Source organism: Lates calcarifer, linkage group LG3, assembly GCF_001640805.2.
Source record: "Lates calcarifer isolate ASB-BC8 linkage group LG3, TLL_Latcal_v3, whole genome shotgun sequence".
NCBI classification, from domain to species: domain Eukaryota; kingdom Metazoa; phylum Chordata; class Actinopteri; family Centropomidae; genus Lates; species Lates calcarifer.
This window is the reverse complement of record NC_066835.1, coordinates 16,170,933-16,187,353: the sequence shown is the minus strand read 5'-3', so window position 1 is coordinate 16,187,353 and position 16,421 is coordinate 16,170,933. Positions and strand designations below refer to the sequence as shown.

At 41.3% G+C, this 16,421-nt stretch overlaps 1 protein-coding gene across 1 annotated transcript in view; it reads left to right on the top strand.

The window, feature by feature from the left end:
- The window catches only part of ext1b (exostosin glycosyltransferase 1b), a 110,799-nt gene that overhangs the window by 81,321 nt on the left and 13,057 nt on the right, over window positions 1–16,421 (top strand). Inside the window, exons 4-7 of the mRNA XM_018686083.2 lie at window positions 1,155–1,274; window positions 6,008–6,140; window positions 9,220–9,338; window positions 13,370–13,465. Coding sequence (XP_018541599.1) covers window positions 1,155–1,274; window positions 6,008–6,140; window positions 9,220–9,338; window positions 13,370–13,465 — 468 coding nt within the window. The remainder of the gene's footprint in view (window positions 1–1,154; window positions 1,275–6,007; window positions 6,141–9,219; window positions 9,339–13,369; window positions 13,466–16,421) is intronic.

Sequence of the window (16,421 nt, the reverse complement as noted above, 5' to 3'; positions counted from 1 at the left end):
ATGAGCACTGAACTCAACAGCTCTTTGAAAAGAAGTACAAAAGCATTCACCAAATGGCTGCTACAGCATTTAAGCTTTTCTTCCCTAATACTGTTTGATGACTGTTGCTTTTATTTATTTATTTTTTGCCAAGTCCTTCTGTTGTTTGCCTCATTCCCTTAAATAAAATCACATTTTTGTTTTCTGTAAATGCTACATAGAACAGTTTTTTCTTTCTTCTGAGATCCCATTTTTTCAAGGCTTTACAAGGCTGCTACCAGAGATGTAGACTTGACACTTGACTTCAGTCCAATATAAAGTAAACGTTTGATGATTTGAGAAATGTCCTTATTTGATTTCTTTGTGAGAGTTCGATGAGAAGTTTGACACCACTCTCATGTACGAACTCTAAATGAAGCCACCAATAGTGGATGGCTAACTTAGCTTAGCACAAAGACTGGAAACGGGGAAATATGTAGCCTGGTTCTGAACTGAACTCACACAGCTTGAGACTCGAGAGCAAAAACTTTTTTTTTTCAAGTTTTACTCAAAGGTTCATTCTTGACCTTGAATACACCATTCGACAAACACATCCTCAATAAAAGGGGCCTCATGGTTTTTATTTCCAAACCAGATCTTGTGGTGACAGGTGGTCATATGAAGGCCACAAGATGTGGTGAAAATCTTGAGAAACAACAGGTAAGTTGGATTTAAGGTGACAAGCAGGCCTCAAATGGAAACTCACCTTTAATATTAAAAGGACTCCTGTAACGCCTCTGTAAGCATAATGTTCAAATTCCAAGTCATTTTAATGGTCAGCATGCTCAGGCCTGTAAGAAATGTAACTGACTTACAGTTTATTTGTGGAAATTTAAGCCTTGACTTGGACTTGCCCTGAAGGACACAGAACTTGTTTTGAGAACATTTGAGACTTGACCCAAATTACCTAAAAATAGTTGTGGCTACTACTCAGAAAAACCTGCAATATCTGCCTCAGCCTACGCATTTCACAAGGCCTCCACACTGTAATGTGCGTTAGCTGTTGATGGGAGTTTCCTGAGTGTGTCCTTGGGACCAATTTTAATCTTCCTGTCACCACATTTAAGGTCCCAGATCAATCGTTAAAAGCCATCTTCTGTATTTACTGCTTACTGGCTGCTGTCTGTTGTTTGCAGATTCCAACCACGGTGCGCTCCATCCACCAGGATAAGATCCTGTCCCTCAGACAGCAGACTCAGTTCCTCTGGGAGGCCTACTTCTCCTCTGTTGAAAAGATAGTGCTGACCACTCTGGAGGTGAGGATTCAAGAAACACATGCACACAGATGCACACACACACACAGAAAAAAAAAAACACCCGCCCTTTTGGCCTCTCTGCCTTCCCCTCTCCTACTCCTCCATCATCAGTCTTTCTCTCAGAGGGCTGCAGTGTCACAGCAGACTCTGCAGTCTTCACTTTATTCTCAGGCAATTGCTTTGGTCTCTTTGGTACAAGGCTAAAAGCAAAATAGAAGGCGGAAAGTTTCGTTTACGAAGAGCAAAAATGAAATTTCATTTTCATGGAAAAATTTCTCACACATTTTTTTAGTTTTTCATTCAAGATTCAAGGAATCTCTACATTTTAAACATTGGCACAGTTTCTGTCATAGTTTTGTTGATAGAAGTGAAGCTCAGCAAACCAGTGACCTTAAAAACTCCATCAAATACTCACCTCCAGTAAGCCTGAAAGGTGTGGTTGTCCTTCATGGAGGTTACAGTGGATTCCAATAGTAATGCTATCAAACAGAGTGGGAGCATGTCTTTTCATGTCACCATAATCCATCTCTATGCTCGGTTTGTTCAAAAACAGCACCTTTAAGAAGGAAAAGGTGGCAAAAAGCCGGGGTATGCTTGAAATACACTGCTTCATACAGTGAGTCATCTAACAGTGTCTAAAGGAAAAAGTATTTGTAGCTCTTCCAATTGGCCACACTCAAAGGCAAGGCAGAAAGCCTACCGTCACAGAGAGAATAGTTGGAATTTGGATAACAAAAAGCGCTGTCAGGAAGTTGTAAGGTGTTGTCCTCGTTTGCAGAACAAGCCTACAGGCAACAAGGTCAGTAGGTCAAGGGGTCACTCGGCCAGAAGCTCTGTAAGAAGTGACTGATAATATTTTGTATATAGAGTTAAATAACACAAACAGACTTGAAATAGATGGAGAATGATCTCAAGAAGAGGCAAAACAACCACAGAGAGACTACACTGCAGTCATTGTGAGTCTGTCAGTCTGTGGCTGCTGTGTAAGAGGTGGGAAGAGGAACATTTTACCTGTCTGTTCCCAGGTGCCCATTTGCTCATAACCCGTCCATGCTTGTTTGTACAATTAAAAAGTGCCAGCAGAGGTTGTGAAGAATCAAAAAAGAGAGCTTGAGAGAAAAACAATGCACGTCCGCCTGCAAGCTTAAAGGGGTCGTGCATGACGATGCAGATGCAAACAGAAAGCGTGTTTTGAGGAGTTCTAGAGGATTTACATTTACTCATTTGGCAGTTTCTTTTATCCAAAGCGACTTACAAGTGAGGGACAACGCTCAAGCTTCAAAGGATGGGATTAATGCTTTTTTCCCCCACAACAACTGGTCACTGTTGGAATCCATCCAACTGTGCTTGTTGAGGGACTAAACTACAAACTTTTTACTGCCACCTTTGAAGCCTTACAGAAGCTGAATGATTCATACTCAAAAGACGTATTTAGGTGCAGTATCATTTCAGGAGGAGTTCAGGAGCCTCCCTCCTTCCTCTGACCTCTTATTGTCATGTGCATCCACTTTGTTAACAATTAACCCAGAAAAAACAACTCATCCATTCAATCCCCACCCCTCATTATTCAGTTTAAACAAGAAGTTTAGAGATGCAGGGATAACACCTGTGTGTGCTGCTGCCTTCATGCCATGGTTACAAATGTCTTCTCCCCTCTGCCTCCCCTCTCATCCAAGTATCCCATCACGCATTTAATTTCCTTTCTTACCGCACCACTAAAGCCTCGGAGCAAGATTCCCCTCAATGCTGCGATCTTAGTTATGGTATAACCTCCCAAATCTTAACATCTGAATTTGACTTTTCCACACACACAAGCGCCTACACACTCTCAAACACACTGCACACGTAATCGGTCGTGGCTTCAGCATCTAGAGCCTGTCTGATTTTAGCTGCCTCTACATCTCTGGTCTGTTTGTTATCTAGCCCTGACTCAGACACGCATACACACACACACACACACACACACACACAGAGTCAGAAACACATCTCCATATGTCAAGGTGTGTCAGCCCAGATACACATGGCACCACCCAGGCATAACCTTGCTGACAAGTTGTCACTCCGCACTAAAGAGCAAGGTGACACGGCGAAAACCTGTGACTCAGTGTGTGTGCTTGCGAGTGTGTGTATATAGGTGTTCAGTGTGTGTGTGTGTGTGTGTGTGTGTGTGTGTGTGTGTGTTTGAGTGTGTGTTCACACTGAATACAACAGGGGCTAAATGCTTAATCCTGACTGACTGTCCTGTAAAAAGAGCGAGGGAAGAGGAAGAGTGGTGGGAGAAGGGGTAAAGAGGAGAAGGGGTGACATATGTAAATGGCGTTGCCGTGGCAGCCCCCGAGATAACGAGCAACATGGTTTATTCATCCTGTCGAGCCTGAACCCTCCTTACCACCACCACCACCACCCCACCCTCCTCACTGCAGATCTGTAATGATACGCACACACACGATATCTTGACAGATTGAATCTCTTCGCACACATTCACAAACACTTTTGCTTTTCTATTGACTCCCTGCATCCACTCCAAACTGTGTGAGTGCTCCAAACTGCGTGTGTGTGTGTGTGTGTGTATGATGGCAAGAAAGCTGGAAACATGAGTTCAACCTATCATGCGGCGTTTCCTGTCAGGAATTGGACACATTTCGACCAATCACAAGGTCAATATAGCCGGATCTCGCGGCGTTGGTACACCTATTAAACTCACCTATTAAAGCCGAGCTCACAGTGCACTCCCGGAGAAGCAGGATTTATCTATCATGCTCTAATTGGTTGATTGTGGCTGTTCTGAGGTGAGATTGAGTCGTCCATCATGTCCCGACTGAGGGCTGCCGACGGGGGAGGAGCTGCAGCCAAGCGAGCAAAATTGCCCCTCATAAGGTGTAGAGGGCTCAGGGTTTTTAAGGTGGCAGGCACTGTTTTTATAGAGAGGCTAACGGATTTCGAGTTAATCTGTTCGGTTGAGGCAAATGGTTATAGACTACCCTGAGGGACAAAGCTTGGGAAAGTAAAAAAAAAAAAAACACAACCTCACACTCTGCTGGGTTTTTTTTCTCTTCTTTCCTCACATCCCCTCCTCCAAATGATGAATTTTTATGTTGCTTTGTCAATATTATTACAGTAAGCCCCCTCCAGCTATATAATTAACTTTTTACAATTCCCTATCAGCTGCTCACCCGTCGCCCACCTCTGTACCTCTCTCTATATGTCTGTCCTTTGAGTTAGCGAGCCCAACAACAGCAGTCACCTCCCCTGATTCAGCAGCGGCCATAAAACACAACCGCAAACCTGTGTCTGTTTTTACTGAAGCAATTTAGCATGGCTCAAGGGCACGGCAACAATATCTCTTTCCTGCCTGCCTGCTCAGTGGAGGCCGACGGCGAGCTGCGAGCTGGGGAAAAATAGCACCCATTCTCACGTCTGACCATTTGACTGACTTCTCTATTTGGGCAGAGAAAGGATCGAGGCAGGCCCAACTGACTGGTGTTTAGATACAGCTGATGAGTTTGTCTTCTTATTTGTTTTTTTACTGACCGTTGCAGTTCCCTTTGACTTGCTGATTTTAAAAGAAAGAAAGAAAAAAAAACTCTGTTTGGTTTGTCTGCAGAGGAAATATTACAGAATAACACAGATTTCTTTCAGCTCTGCTTTGTGCCACAGCGATTCACTCTTGACACGATCAATAGCTGCTATTGAGGTGATACAAAGCAAACGTTTGGAAAGTTCAGCTAGCTCCTGACTTTCATCCAGTGCCTACAGACTCACTTTTATATCAGTTTTTCACCTGCTCTAATTCACTGACTGAGTTTTGAATAATATTCTGAATATCATTGTGAACTGAAATGGGGGATATTGGAAGTTGGAGCATTAGCTGTGTTGATATTCATTCACATTTATGACTATCTGCTTCTTGGCATTTTTTGTGTGAAAACTCATTTCGCAGCGTGAAATGTTTTATGGGTGCGATTACGAGGCTCATTGATCAAATCCTTAGTATTTCATCCACCATAATCTGGGAGGCAAACGTTTGTTCCTTTATCAACGCTAATAATTCAGATTTTTATGAGTCCTCAGTGATCGGAGTGAAATGTTAAATGTTATCTAAAGGTAGTTTTTGTGTTTGATTCAACAACTCTTTTTGGGAAAGTCGAAAGTCTCATAAATGACAGGGTGGCCTGGAGATCAGAGAGACTGTGCTGTAATTAAAAGCACACAAAATATACAGCATTTGTTACTTTTGGAAATGTTTGTTTCTTTTCATAAAGCTTCTAAATTAACCCAAATGAGGTGCCCTGTGGAATTTTCTTGTAAACAGAAGTTACATTTAGTGTCACTCATCAAAACGTATTGTGTGTATCTGGGTCTAACAGTGTTGGAGCATGAACATTTTAAATCCTGCGTTGTTCACGTCCATGTCGACTTCCTTCCTGCTTATTTTGGTGCATTGCATTTTTTCCTGGCATATCACTGCCTTCTGTAGATTAGTTGAATGATGTCAAATCACCGACAGGGATGTGTATTGCATCACCTGTGTATATGAAACATGTCCCTGCTCATAAAACCATCGCTCCGCAGCAACACTGGAGTTCAGAAACTCCACAGGGCACCTTTTAAACTGAAAAACAAAACACATTAATGTGACGTGTCCTCAAAATGGTATGTAAATTAAAACAAAACACAGTTAATGATCTTATTTGTAGTTAATTTGCTGTCTGATCTGTGTATCCTGTGTGCAGATCATCCAGGACCGTGTGCTGGAGCACAGCTCCAGGAGCAGCCTGATGTGGAACAGTCACCCTGGGGGACTTTTCGCCCTGCCGCAGTACTCTGGATACCTGGGAGACTTCCCTTTCTACTACGCCACACTGGGTCAGTAACACACACTAACACACAGAAACAAGAGACACACCATAAAATGTGCAAAGTGCTGTTACATAATGGCAATCATGCCTCTATACACCTGTGTAGCGATGAACTGATCCATAAAGGTTGATCAAAAAATTTCTCCAAAGGTTTCCTCGTCATCCATCTCAGCGGCGCAAAAATATTTTGTCACAATTTTTGTACAAGAAAACAGTTTCTGCAGATCTCCATCCACCTGCAACTGTGGGTTGGAACCTTGTCTGAACAACAGAAATACGGCCGTCACCACTAATCTACTGCCCTCCTCGAATGGCTGTATCTAGCAGCAAGTGTAGTGGAGGAATGGGCCATTGACGGATGTTTGTATTAGTCCTGCTGACACACCAGCCCGTCCATCATTGGTTTTTGAGTCAGCATTGCTACTGCTGCTGCTGCTGCGGCGAGGCCAATTCCTCCCGCTACGGTTCAGCAGCGCTGAGTTCTCCCTGCCACATATCTGTGACCCGGGAGCCTCTCCATCCCTCACTTCTTCACTCCATCATCATCCAGCGCTGCCAGGCCACCACAAACATACACACACACACACAGTCTTACACGCATAGATGGCGATAGTACAAACGCACAAATTCAGATGATGGAGCACCTGGGGTGGAGAGCTAGTATTAAAATGGATGGGCACGGTGACAGGCATGGATTACAACGCCGGCAAGTTTATTTGTTTGTCAAAGAGGAAGCAATTAAACACGGATGGGTTTTTAGATGACAAGGTGGCTTGTCGCTGATGGGTAAATGAGTAGAATCAAAGAAGGAGAGTTTGTTTCCAAGTGACACTTGTTCTTGTTTTCTAAGAGCCAATAACAAGGCACACACACACACTCATCATGCATATTAACACTCAGACTCACACAGCAGGAGCAGGGTTTGTTTTGTTGCTTTAATAAAATGGAAGTTTGATTTAGAAGCCAAAAGATACTGGATGTCTGGGACTGGTAACAATATTTGCACTGAGAATAATAAAAATCCCACAGTGTACACTCACCGGCCACTTTATTAGATAGAGCTGTAAAATCTAATGCAGCCCTGCTATAACATCTAGCTGTACGGAGATGATAATTTTCAGTTTTGACTGACATTGTCAGAGGGGTGTTCATTTGACTTTATATTTTTTTTATTGAGGTTGTAGTTTGCATGTTTTCCATTTACAAAATCGAGTGGGGAAGAATATTAGAAAAATCTCTCAATACAGTGCAGACCAGAACAGCACCACCTCCAACTATGGTCTCAATAATAAACACAATAATAAGCAACATAGTTGTACTGGTGTTCCTTATAAACTTTACCATCAAAAATAACAGTAACTATAAATATAGCACTACATGTTAAAGCTGTAAACATCATTGTAATTAAAATGATTTAACTATAAATTATGAGAAAAATTTAAGTCAGTGCTAATATGATTATCGCTGCACTTTACTGCTTTTTAATTTCTCACGACTTACTGCCATATCACATTCATACAACATAGCCAAAAGTATGTAGACACCAAAACTGAACACCCATATGTAATGTTTAGACAACCATGGACATTAATGTGCTGCTAGAACCTGGCTGCAGGGATTTGCTTCCATTTGGCCACAATAGCATTAGAGAGGTCAGAACCAAACCACATTATGGGTTTTGATTCGTGCATGGAGGCATTGTCATGTTGAAACAAGAAAGGGCCTTCCCATAACTGTTCACATAAAGTTAGCAGCAGCGCTGTCATCTAAATCAGCTCCCAACCTCAGGGTCTGGGCCCTCTGGTGGGTCATAACAGAATACTGAGGGGGTTTATTTGGCCTTTTTTATTTGGACTTAAATCTTAACTTTGCTGTTCTCTGGTAAAATGTTGGCTAGTTTTTCCTCTGTTATCCTCTAACCATTATTCACATTAAACAATCTGAGTGGGGGAGTTACTGCTTACAATTCATGGAGATAGCAACATGTGACAACATGTTTATTGTAAGAGGTCACAAGCCAAAAAATCACTGGTCTAAAATATCAATGTATGCTATAGCATTAAGATTTCCTTAAGTTGGAACTAAATGGGTGAATCCCAAATATAAAAACAGCCCCAGATCAGAGGTAGGCTACGCAAAACAGTGGTGTCCACATACTATTGGCCATGGCCGTGGGTATTGAATGGCCTCAAGTAGCTGACTCAATCCTAAACCAGCCTGTTTTTTTGCTACAAATATTTCGCTGGTGAGATGTGTAATGTGCTGATACAGGTTAAAAAACACTGAGAATCATGTGATAAAGGCAGGAAACAGCATGCACATCCAAAATTTAGAATAAGCTGCACAAGAGTAATTCTGCTCCAGGTTTTTGTTCAATGTTTCATGAAAGTCTGTTTATGAGCTTGTTAGAAATTTACATCCCAGGTGTTTAAAAACTCTGCACACTCTTCATTACAGATCACAAGGATAGTTTACCAAGTTTTAAGACTGCGTATATTCTTCATCATAAAAATTGCTCAGTGGCGGAAAGGAGACTCCTCTAATGCTATCTCCACCACACCATGCTTTGTTGGTTTGGGTTAGATTAGATTTAAATTAGGAAAAGTTGAACGTCCTCTATGATATGTCTTGCTCAATATCTTATTTCCTGCTCATTTTCAGCCTCAATTACTCTATTCCACCATCAAGTCAGACTGAATTTAAAGTCACATCAGCAGTTAGGCATCTTCTCATTGGGCTGCAGATACAGCTGAAGAGTTTCCAAAATGAAATATTCAATGATCAAGAGATTTGGCATTTTCAAAACACATTAACGTCGTTGAATATTTTAAGACTGGTTTGAAAAACGTACATCCCTGACAGTTAAATCATCTATATTTTTGAACTGCTGACAGACTCATTGCGAGTAACATCCTTTACTGAAAATAGATATGAAGTGTTTAGAAATGAGTTGGCTTTATTCTCTACAAAGAGCCTGAAATTACATTGACAGCTGACAGTCGGCTCGCCGTGTTCTAGCCGGCATTGTTTACTGGGTTTGTTAAAATGCATTAATACGTGTTGTCTGTCTGTCTGTTGTGTTTCAGGCATTAAACCGTACCCCAAGTTCACAGCAGTCATCCACGCTGTCTCCCCACTGGTGTCCCAGTCCCAGCCCATACTCAAGCTCCTGGCAGCTGTGGCCAAGTCCCAGTACTGTGCACAGGTAACGGATCTGTGTGTGTGTTTGTGTGAGTCTTCACTGCAGCATCCCCCACAATCCTCCACTGATCTCCACCTTGTGACTCCTTAAATTGCACCACATTATGTGGCTCATACGGCTGTTCTGCGATCACATTTCCCAACCAGAGCAACAGCAGAGCTCATCCTCCAGTCTGTGCGTGTATGTTTATGTGTATGTGTGTGTGTGTGTGTGTGTGTGTTAACTGCAGTGGATTGAATTAGAGCGGCAGTTTGTAACGGTGCTACATCTGTCTCCATGGCAGCGAAACCCCCTTCAGCACAGCTGGAGACGGCAAGTATTGATTCCCCTGTTTGCTCCTTACCAGTGCGGGAAATGAAATGGAATTTCCTCCCCAATGGCTGTTTTTGTGTGTGTGTGTGTGTGTGTGTCTGTGAGTGTGTGGATGTGTATGTGTGTGTGTCTTTGTTTGTTTGTTTCACCAGCACAGTGTATGAGTAAGCGAGTTTGTGTTTTGCGTAGGAGTGATGCATTTCCGTGCGGAGTGCCATGTGTGAGTGTCCAGTTCTATCATTGTGTGTTGAAACAGGAGTTATGTGTGAGAGTGTAATTGTTCTGGCAGTGGTATATACCCGTACAGTATGAATGTGTTTTTTTGTTGTTTTTTTTTAACGTAGGCGGCATCCTTGTTTGTGTGTGTATTTTGTGTCTGAGGTTGTGTGTAGTTGTGTACATGCTGTCCATGTGAGCGGCAACATGCCGACTCTGCATTCCCCTGTGTGTACCACTGCGTATTGTTTTTGCTTCTAGTGTCAGTATGATGGTTCCAGCTCTGACATCAAAACACTACTTGGTTCAATACCTTATTTTGGGGAATATGAACCCATTGTTTTACAAGTGATTTTATTTCATTTAACAAAAGGTGGTGCTAGATCCTACACTTCCCATAATGCTAATTAGTTGCATTTTTTGATAGAACTTTCCTACCTACATCCTTCAGCTAGAACTGGAAAAGCTCCTACAGAGTCATTATGTAACTGTTTTCACAGGCTGAGTGGTACTTCTCATGGCTGTTACACTGACTTTTAAGTGTAAAATCAGTGGACTGCTTGTTTAAATGTTGACCAAACACAGTACATAAATACAAGAACATAATCATAATAAATGTAGTCTAATTCAACAAAAATAATTTTACTTTTTACAGTTTATTTAGTTAAACAATCTCCACTCAAGGTCAACTTACTGATATTGTGATGTGGTAAGTATTTAGTAAGTGGACCTTGAGTGGAGATTGTTTTATTAACAGTCGAGCCCAATTTTTATGCGTGGAACATCTACAACTTCATGACAACTGAGCAAACATGATGAACATGCAAGCAAGTGGACCTTTTTCAACTAGTAAAGTAAAATTCATCACTTCAAGTCACAATTGCTCGATCAAAAATAAGTAAAGATTACAGAACTGAGAGAGCAGTTAATTCCAGCCGCCAGTGCTTGACAAATTATGATAATCTGCACTATACACACATTTTAGTCAATACAGAAAAGTGTCAAGGTCTGATATTCAGCCCCATCTCAGAGTGGTAAAACCCGACCACGCACCTCATTATCAGCACAGTTTATAGCAGACACACACTCTCATTACAGCAGGTTGGATGAGTAAACTCTGCCGCCTTCTTATTTTTTATAGGAGTGCTTTTGTGTTTGCATTCTTCAGGCTGTGCATGCAAAGTGGAGAGCCAGGTACACAGCCACTCTCAGAATAGAGAGAAGAGGGGGGAGGTGGAGATGCTGGAGTACGAGTGGATGAGGAAAGGGATATAAATAAATGAATGGAAGTGAGAGAATGAAGGAACACAGAGGGTGGAGGAGGCTAAATTGGACGCAAGAAAGCTTTTGAGGTGCGTTCTGACACTGTGTACCTCCTGCTGCGCGCGTACGCTTGTGTGGCAATGTGTGCACGACACACACATTTCTTCCATGCGTGCTGCATATACATCAACAGTCTCTTCACTATTCTTCTCCACACATGCAGGCCTACGTACACAATGCCACCATCAGCGCCCGGAGAGGGCTGGTGAGCTGACAGAGACACCATCTGTCTTTCGAATCAAACAGGAATAGAAGCCTGTAAGAGTGGATCAACGTGTTTCTCAGCTGTGAGTGTGTGCGGAGATCCAGACTGTATACCTGTTGTTATCTTGCAGTGACAAGCACTTTTTTTGTGCAGATTGTGAGGAGATAAATTTGCAATTCATCAAACAGCTGTATGTCTCTCTGTCTTTGTCTTATACAAGTGACACATAAACATCTTCAGTCTAGCTCACTCCACAAACACACAGCTGCTGTAGTCACCTGGGAACAACCTCAACACAGACAATTGGCTCCCAGCTCATAATTTGGCAGGTCCAGTCAGGGTGCAGAGCCCCCGAGGGGAACCGCTGCATGTGATGTAGTTAATGTCAGAATAATGTGAAACTTTATTGATCCCTGCAGGGAAATTCTTGTGGTTTTGCTTCCATCAGGGTATGTCTGAGCACAGTGTCAGCTACAGCTCTGCACAGTGGAGCTGGGGTGGATTCATTTACTGACTTGTTCAAGGACATTTCAGCAGGGCAGATGTTAGCTGACACACAGCAACTGAACACTACAGGACTAGATGTTGATGATATGTCCCCCTCATGTTTACTTATCACCAGTTGGATATCAATCCCTCACACTTTCAGGCAATAGTAAGAGACCAAAATGTGTTAAATATAGTTGTTGGTTGCACTGTGTAATATATATAAATATTGAGTGAATTGTTTATGGATTCAGCTGTTCCACAATACATTGTAAATTACGTAAAAATGTTCTTAAATATGCACTTGATGGCTCCGTGGTAAATGACTGAAGCTAAAGCTGCTGATCCATTTGTATGGATTTGAATGGCAGTGTATTTAGTCATAGTATTATAAGATCAGGGTTTTTATTTCATCGTATCATAATCCTATTTGGCTGCCTAGCTTACATTAACATTAGCTTAAACTCTTTTAAACATAACCTGTAACCTATTTACAGTCTATGCCTGTAACCCTACAAAGTAATGTAGCTAGCTGATGAAATGCTAACTCTTGGTTTTGGAAGTAACCCTCAGTAGTAGGTGTCATAATTGCTCAACATGCTAACAATCATACCTTATGTAAGAGCTGATAAACATCATTTAATCTATTATTTACACATTTTCTCGTATTTTCATTTTTGAAAAGGCCAAGAAAACTCTCATTAAATTCATAATATTGGTTTTTGTAGCCACATGGACACCAAATTCAACATATGGACAAATTTAAGGTTGACAGGTCCTGCTATACTACAGCTGCTAAGCTATGATTAGGCTGCTGTTCCAAAGAAGAGTTTAACTAACAGCAATTGTGTCACCTAAACTACATTAAATTTAAGATGCATGAGAGGATTGAGCTGTATAAATGTATGTAAGGTCAGAGAGGAGTCATGTTGTGTGTGTGTGTGTGTGTGTGTGTGTGTGTGTTTCTCATCAAACATTAATGAGGTCTGCTGTCGTAGCGCAGTGAACGGGGGCGGTTAACTTCATGTGACATTTCCTTGTTGCCTGACCTGCAGGTCGCTGAACAGAAGTGCAAGTCATATAAAACATGATATGTGTGTGGCTGAAGAATAAGCCTTGTTAATGTAAAACATCAAATAACTGGAGGTGAAGGGTGGAGATCATGTGGGTAGGAGAATGTGTTCAGCAACATGTTGTACTATAATAAATACAACTTGACGATGTGGCGTGATTGGTTATGGACTGAACTGTACAAACCATTCTGGAAACATAATTGGAAATATTTTATCACTTCAGTTGCCCTTCTGGCTCTTTAACATTCAATCAGGCTGTAATAAGGTGACATTTGCCAGCTGCAGGGCACGTAAATGTCACATGTTCAGTGGGTTGGTTCAACAACAAGCTGTGTTATTTTTGGTCAGAAGAAATCAAATTAGATACAATGCAGGTGTTTGGTGCAGGTAATAATTACTTTCTGTATTACATCTCTCAGATCATTGTCCTGTGGAACTGTGACAAGCCTCTCCCCGCAAAGCACCGCTGGCCTGCCACCTCAGTGCCCGTCATCGTCATCGAGGGAGAGAATAAGGTGAGCCTCAACACACGCACTCCTCCACTCAGTTACCTCAGAGGTGTGATCACTATCATATCTAATTGCGCAGCTCATCTTATGCTTATTTTTAAACTGTGAAGTTACTGTGTCTTGGCACATTTTATTCAGTGTTAGAGTTTCTGGGAGTTAATGAGTTTCGATTTGTGCTGCACTGATTCCATTAAAGGACAGTTTGTGTGGTTTTAATTAAAGCTCAGTAATGGGAATAATATGCAATGGGAAAAAAAGCGTAGCTGAAAGGCTAATGCATATTGTTAGGAAAGATAAAGAGGCAATAATGGGTAAGTGCATATACATAGTAGCATTTATTTATTTTAATGTATTTACTGCTGTTTATTCTTTATTTTAATCATAACTAAATATTTAATTAGCTGAAGAAAGTGACAAAAATCTCTCAGGAGAAATAAGTTATAGTTGAGTAATATAGAATGATACTACAAACATGCCCAGCAGACAACTTACAGCATTTATTTTATTGTGTTTGAGGTTTGATTTTTCTTTATGTGTTTAATAACTCGTGATCCTCTCATCATCCATGCAGCCATTTTAAAAGTCATGATTACAAAATCTATATTTAAATATAGATTTTTTTTGGGCTGCAAACCTCATTTTCATTATCTGCTGATTACTTTCTGTATTGATTGTTTGGTCTGTAAGATGAAAACAGTGAAATAGAGCAAATGCCCATCCAGGGTGATGTCTTTAAATTTCCTTTGTTTTGTTCAACCAACAATCAAAAACCGAGAGAAACAGTAAATCACTTAAGGAAAAATCACTTCTTTTAAAGTTACATATTTGAGTTTAATTCCAGAATCTTCAGAGCAGAATATTTTTTTCATGCAAATATGGAAAAAATCTCATACTACAGTGTGAGCAAAGGCTTAAATATGACTCAGAGCTATTTAAAAAAACTGTAGTGTGCATATTATATCAATTTTCTCAGCATGTCAATTTAGCAAGACATTGTTTTTTCTTCTGTTCTTATAACTGACACTGTCACTGGAGAAATATGAAATATATTTTTCTGTTTTGTTTTGCTTTTTAACCCTCAAGCCAGACATAAACCAGAGCCCTGAGCTATGAGCATGCCTCAGTGGCATTTATTTTGACAGCCTTATTAGGCTTTTATGCTCAAGGCTTTGCCCTGTGGAAGGGTTTCTCGTTATCTTGACATCACTGTGACCTCTCCTCGTACAAGTCAAAGGTCAGACATGGACACACAGAGTGATATTTGCCTCTGGACGCTGATCCGAGCTTAGTTTGACAGTTTCCAAGTTCTGGAAACGTTTATTTCTGAGAGGGAAAGCAGGATCTGGTTGCTCATCTGTATTCCCAGACATCAGACTCATCCGCCACTGTCCTCTCCCCGCTCACTCGTGAGGACTTAACTTCACCTGCCAATCAGAGGAAGTGCTTTTCACATCAGTGTCAGTCACCCGGCGGTAGGCTGGGTTTATGGTTTACCTCTCCCCGTGGCTCTTGAGTGGTTTCTCCCAAGCTGTCAATCACAGCGGGAGGGCTGTGTGTGTCACTGTGTGTCCATGAAAAGTGAGCAGAACGGGCTTAGCTTAGCGCACTGACGTTGTGAGCGTGTGTTTTTGTCTGTATGTGTGTGTGGGTGGGTGCGCGCGCCAGGCAGCCTGTGGTTTGTTGTGGTTGTGGCGGGTTCTGTGTTTACCATGGCGAGCCAAGCTGTGTTCCTCCACCCCACAGAGGGAGGGAGAGAGAGAACGTTTTTCATCCCTCTCGCCTTTTTTCCTGCCACTTTATTCTTTATCCCCTCTTTCTCTTTCATCCTCTTCCTCACTCACAGAACCTCTTTATCGTTTCTCTTTCTTTCATCTTCTTTTTCCCCTCTCTTCATCACTGCGTCATCGTCAAGTTCCCTCAGTGCACCTTCCTTGCCGCTAATTTTTCAAGATTATTTAGATGTTTCATATTTTATTTATTCAGTCAACTGTTCAATTTTATTTTCTGTGAATTTAATTTCTTTTCCAAACACACGTCAGCTTCCACACTGCTAGGAATAAAAACTGGATGAGAATTAATATATTTTGTTTCATTCTAAAAAGCATGAATGTGGACAAAAATGAACATGTTTACAGGTTTCTAAAATTCCCAACCTTGACATCATTCTTCTCAAATGTAATTATAGCTTTGCCTTCTTTCACTTCTTCTTTCACTTCCTCACTTATGCCTGTTTGACTTTATATTTCTTCCTGTTTGCATCTCTCAGCTCAATGCATAATTTGTGCTCTTGCAGCAAGAAATGTAATCTCTAGATGAAATGTTTTTGTTTTTAAAACCTGGGCCATATCCTAATAAATGAGTCCAGTCTAACTGCTGCATTTGTCATGCTAACCTTGCACTTACTGACTTGGTTGTAGAGCATACCCCTCTGTGCCTTAGAGCTCCATTGTTTTCCAAAAAATACGAAGAAAACCACAGAACTGTAAATACTCAGTAGAGCACTAAATGTGTATTAATCCGCAACTGAAAATAGTCCCAAACAAATGCACTGCTGTTTGAGTTACATTTACTAAAAACAACAGTGCCCAGCTGTTTTAGTACATTTAATAAACTATAATCAAAGATTGACATAATCAGGAGGAACAGATGTGCTTGGGGCTGAGTGACACAGACAGGGTGACATTGTTAGTTTTGGTCTTTTCATGGGATTTGTTGACAATACAAAAAAAAAAAAAAAAAACATAGAACAACACCAATCTCATCCTTGAACCAAAACTCATCTCTTCCTCCTTCTGTCCTTCCCTCTGTCATCCTTTCTGTCTCTCTGGCACAGTGGCCAAAAAGCTGGTTTATGACTGTTGGTTTAAGCCGCGTGAGAATCCCAGCAGCGCTTAATATGGTTTACACACACTGGTGGTCCTCCACTGTCCTTTCTCTCTCCCATTCTCCTCTGCTGCTGTCC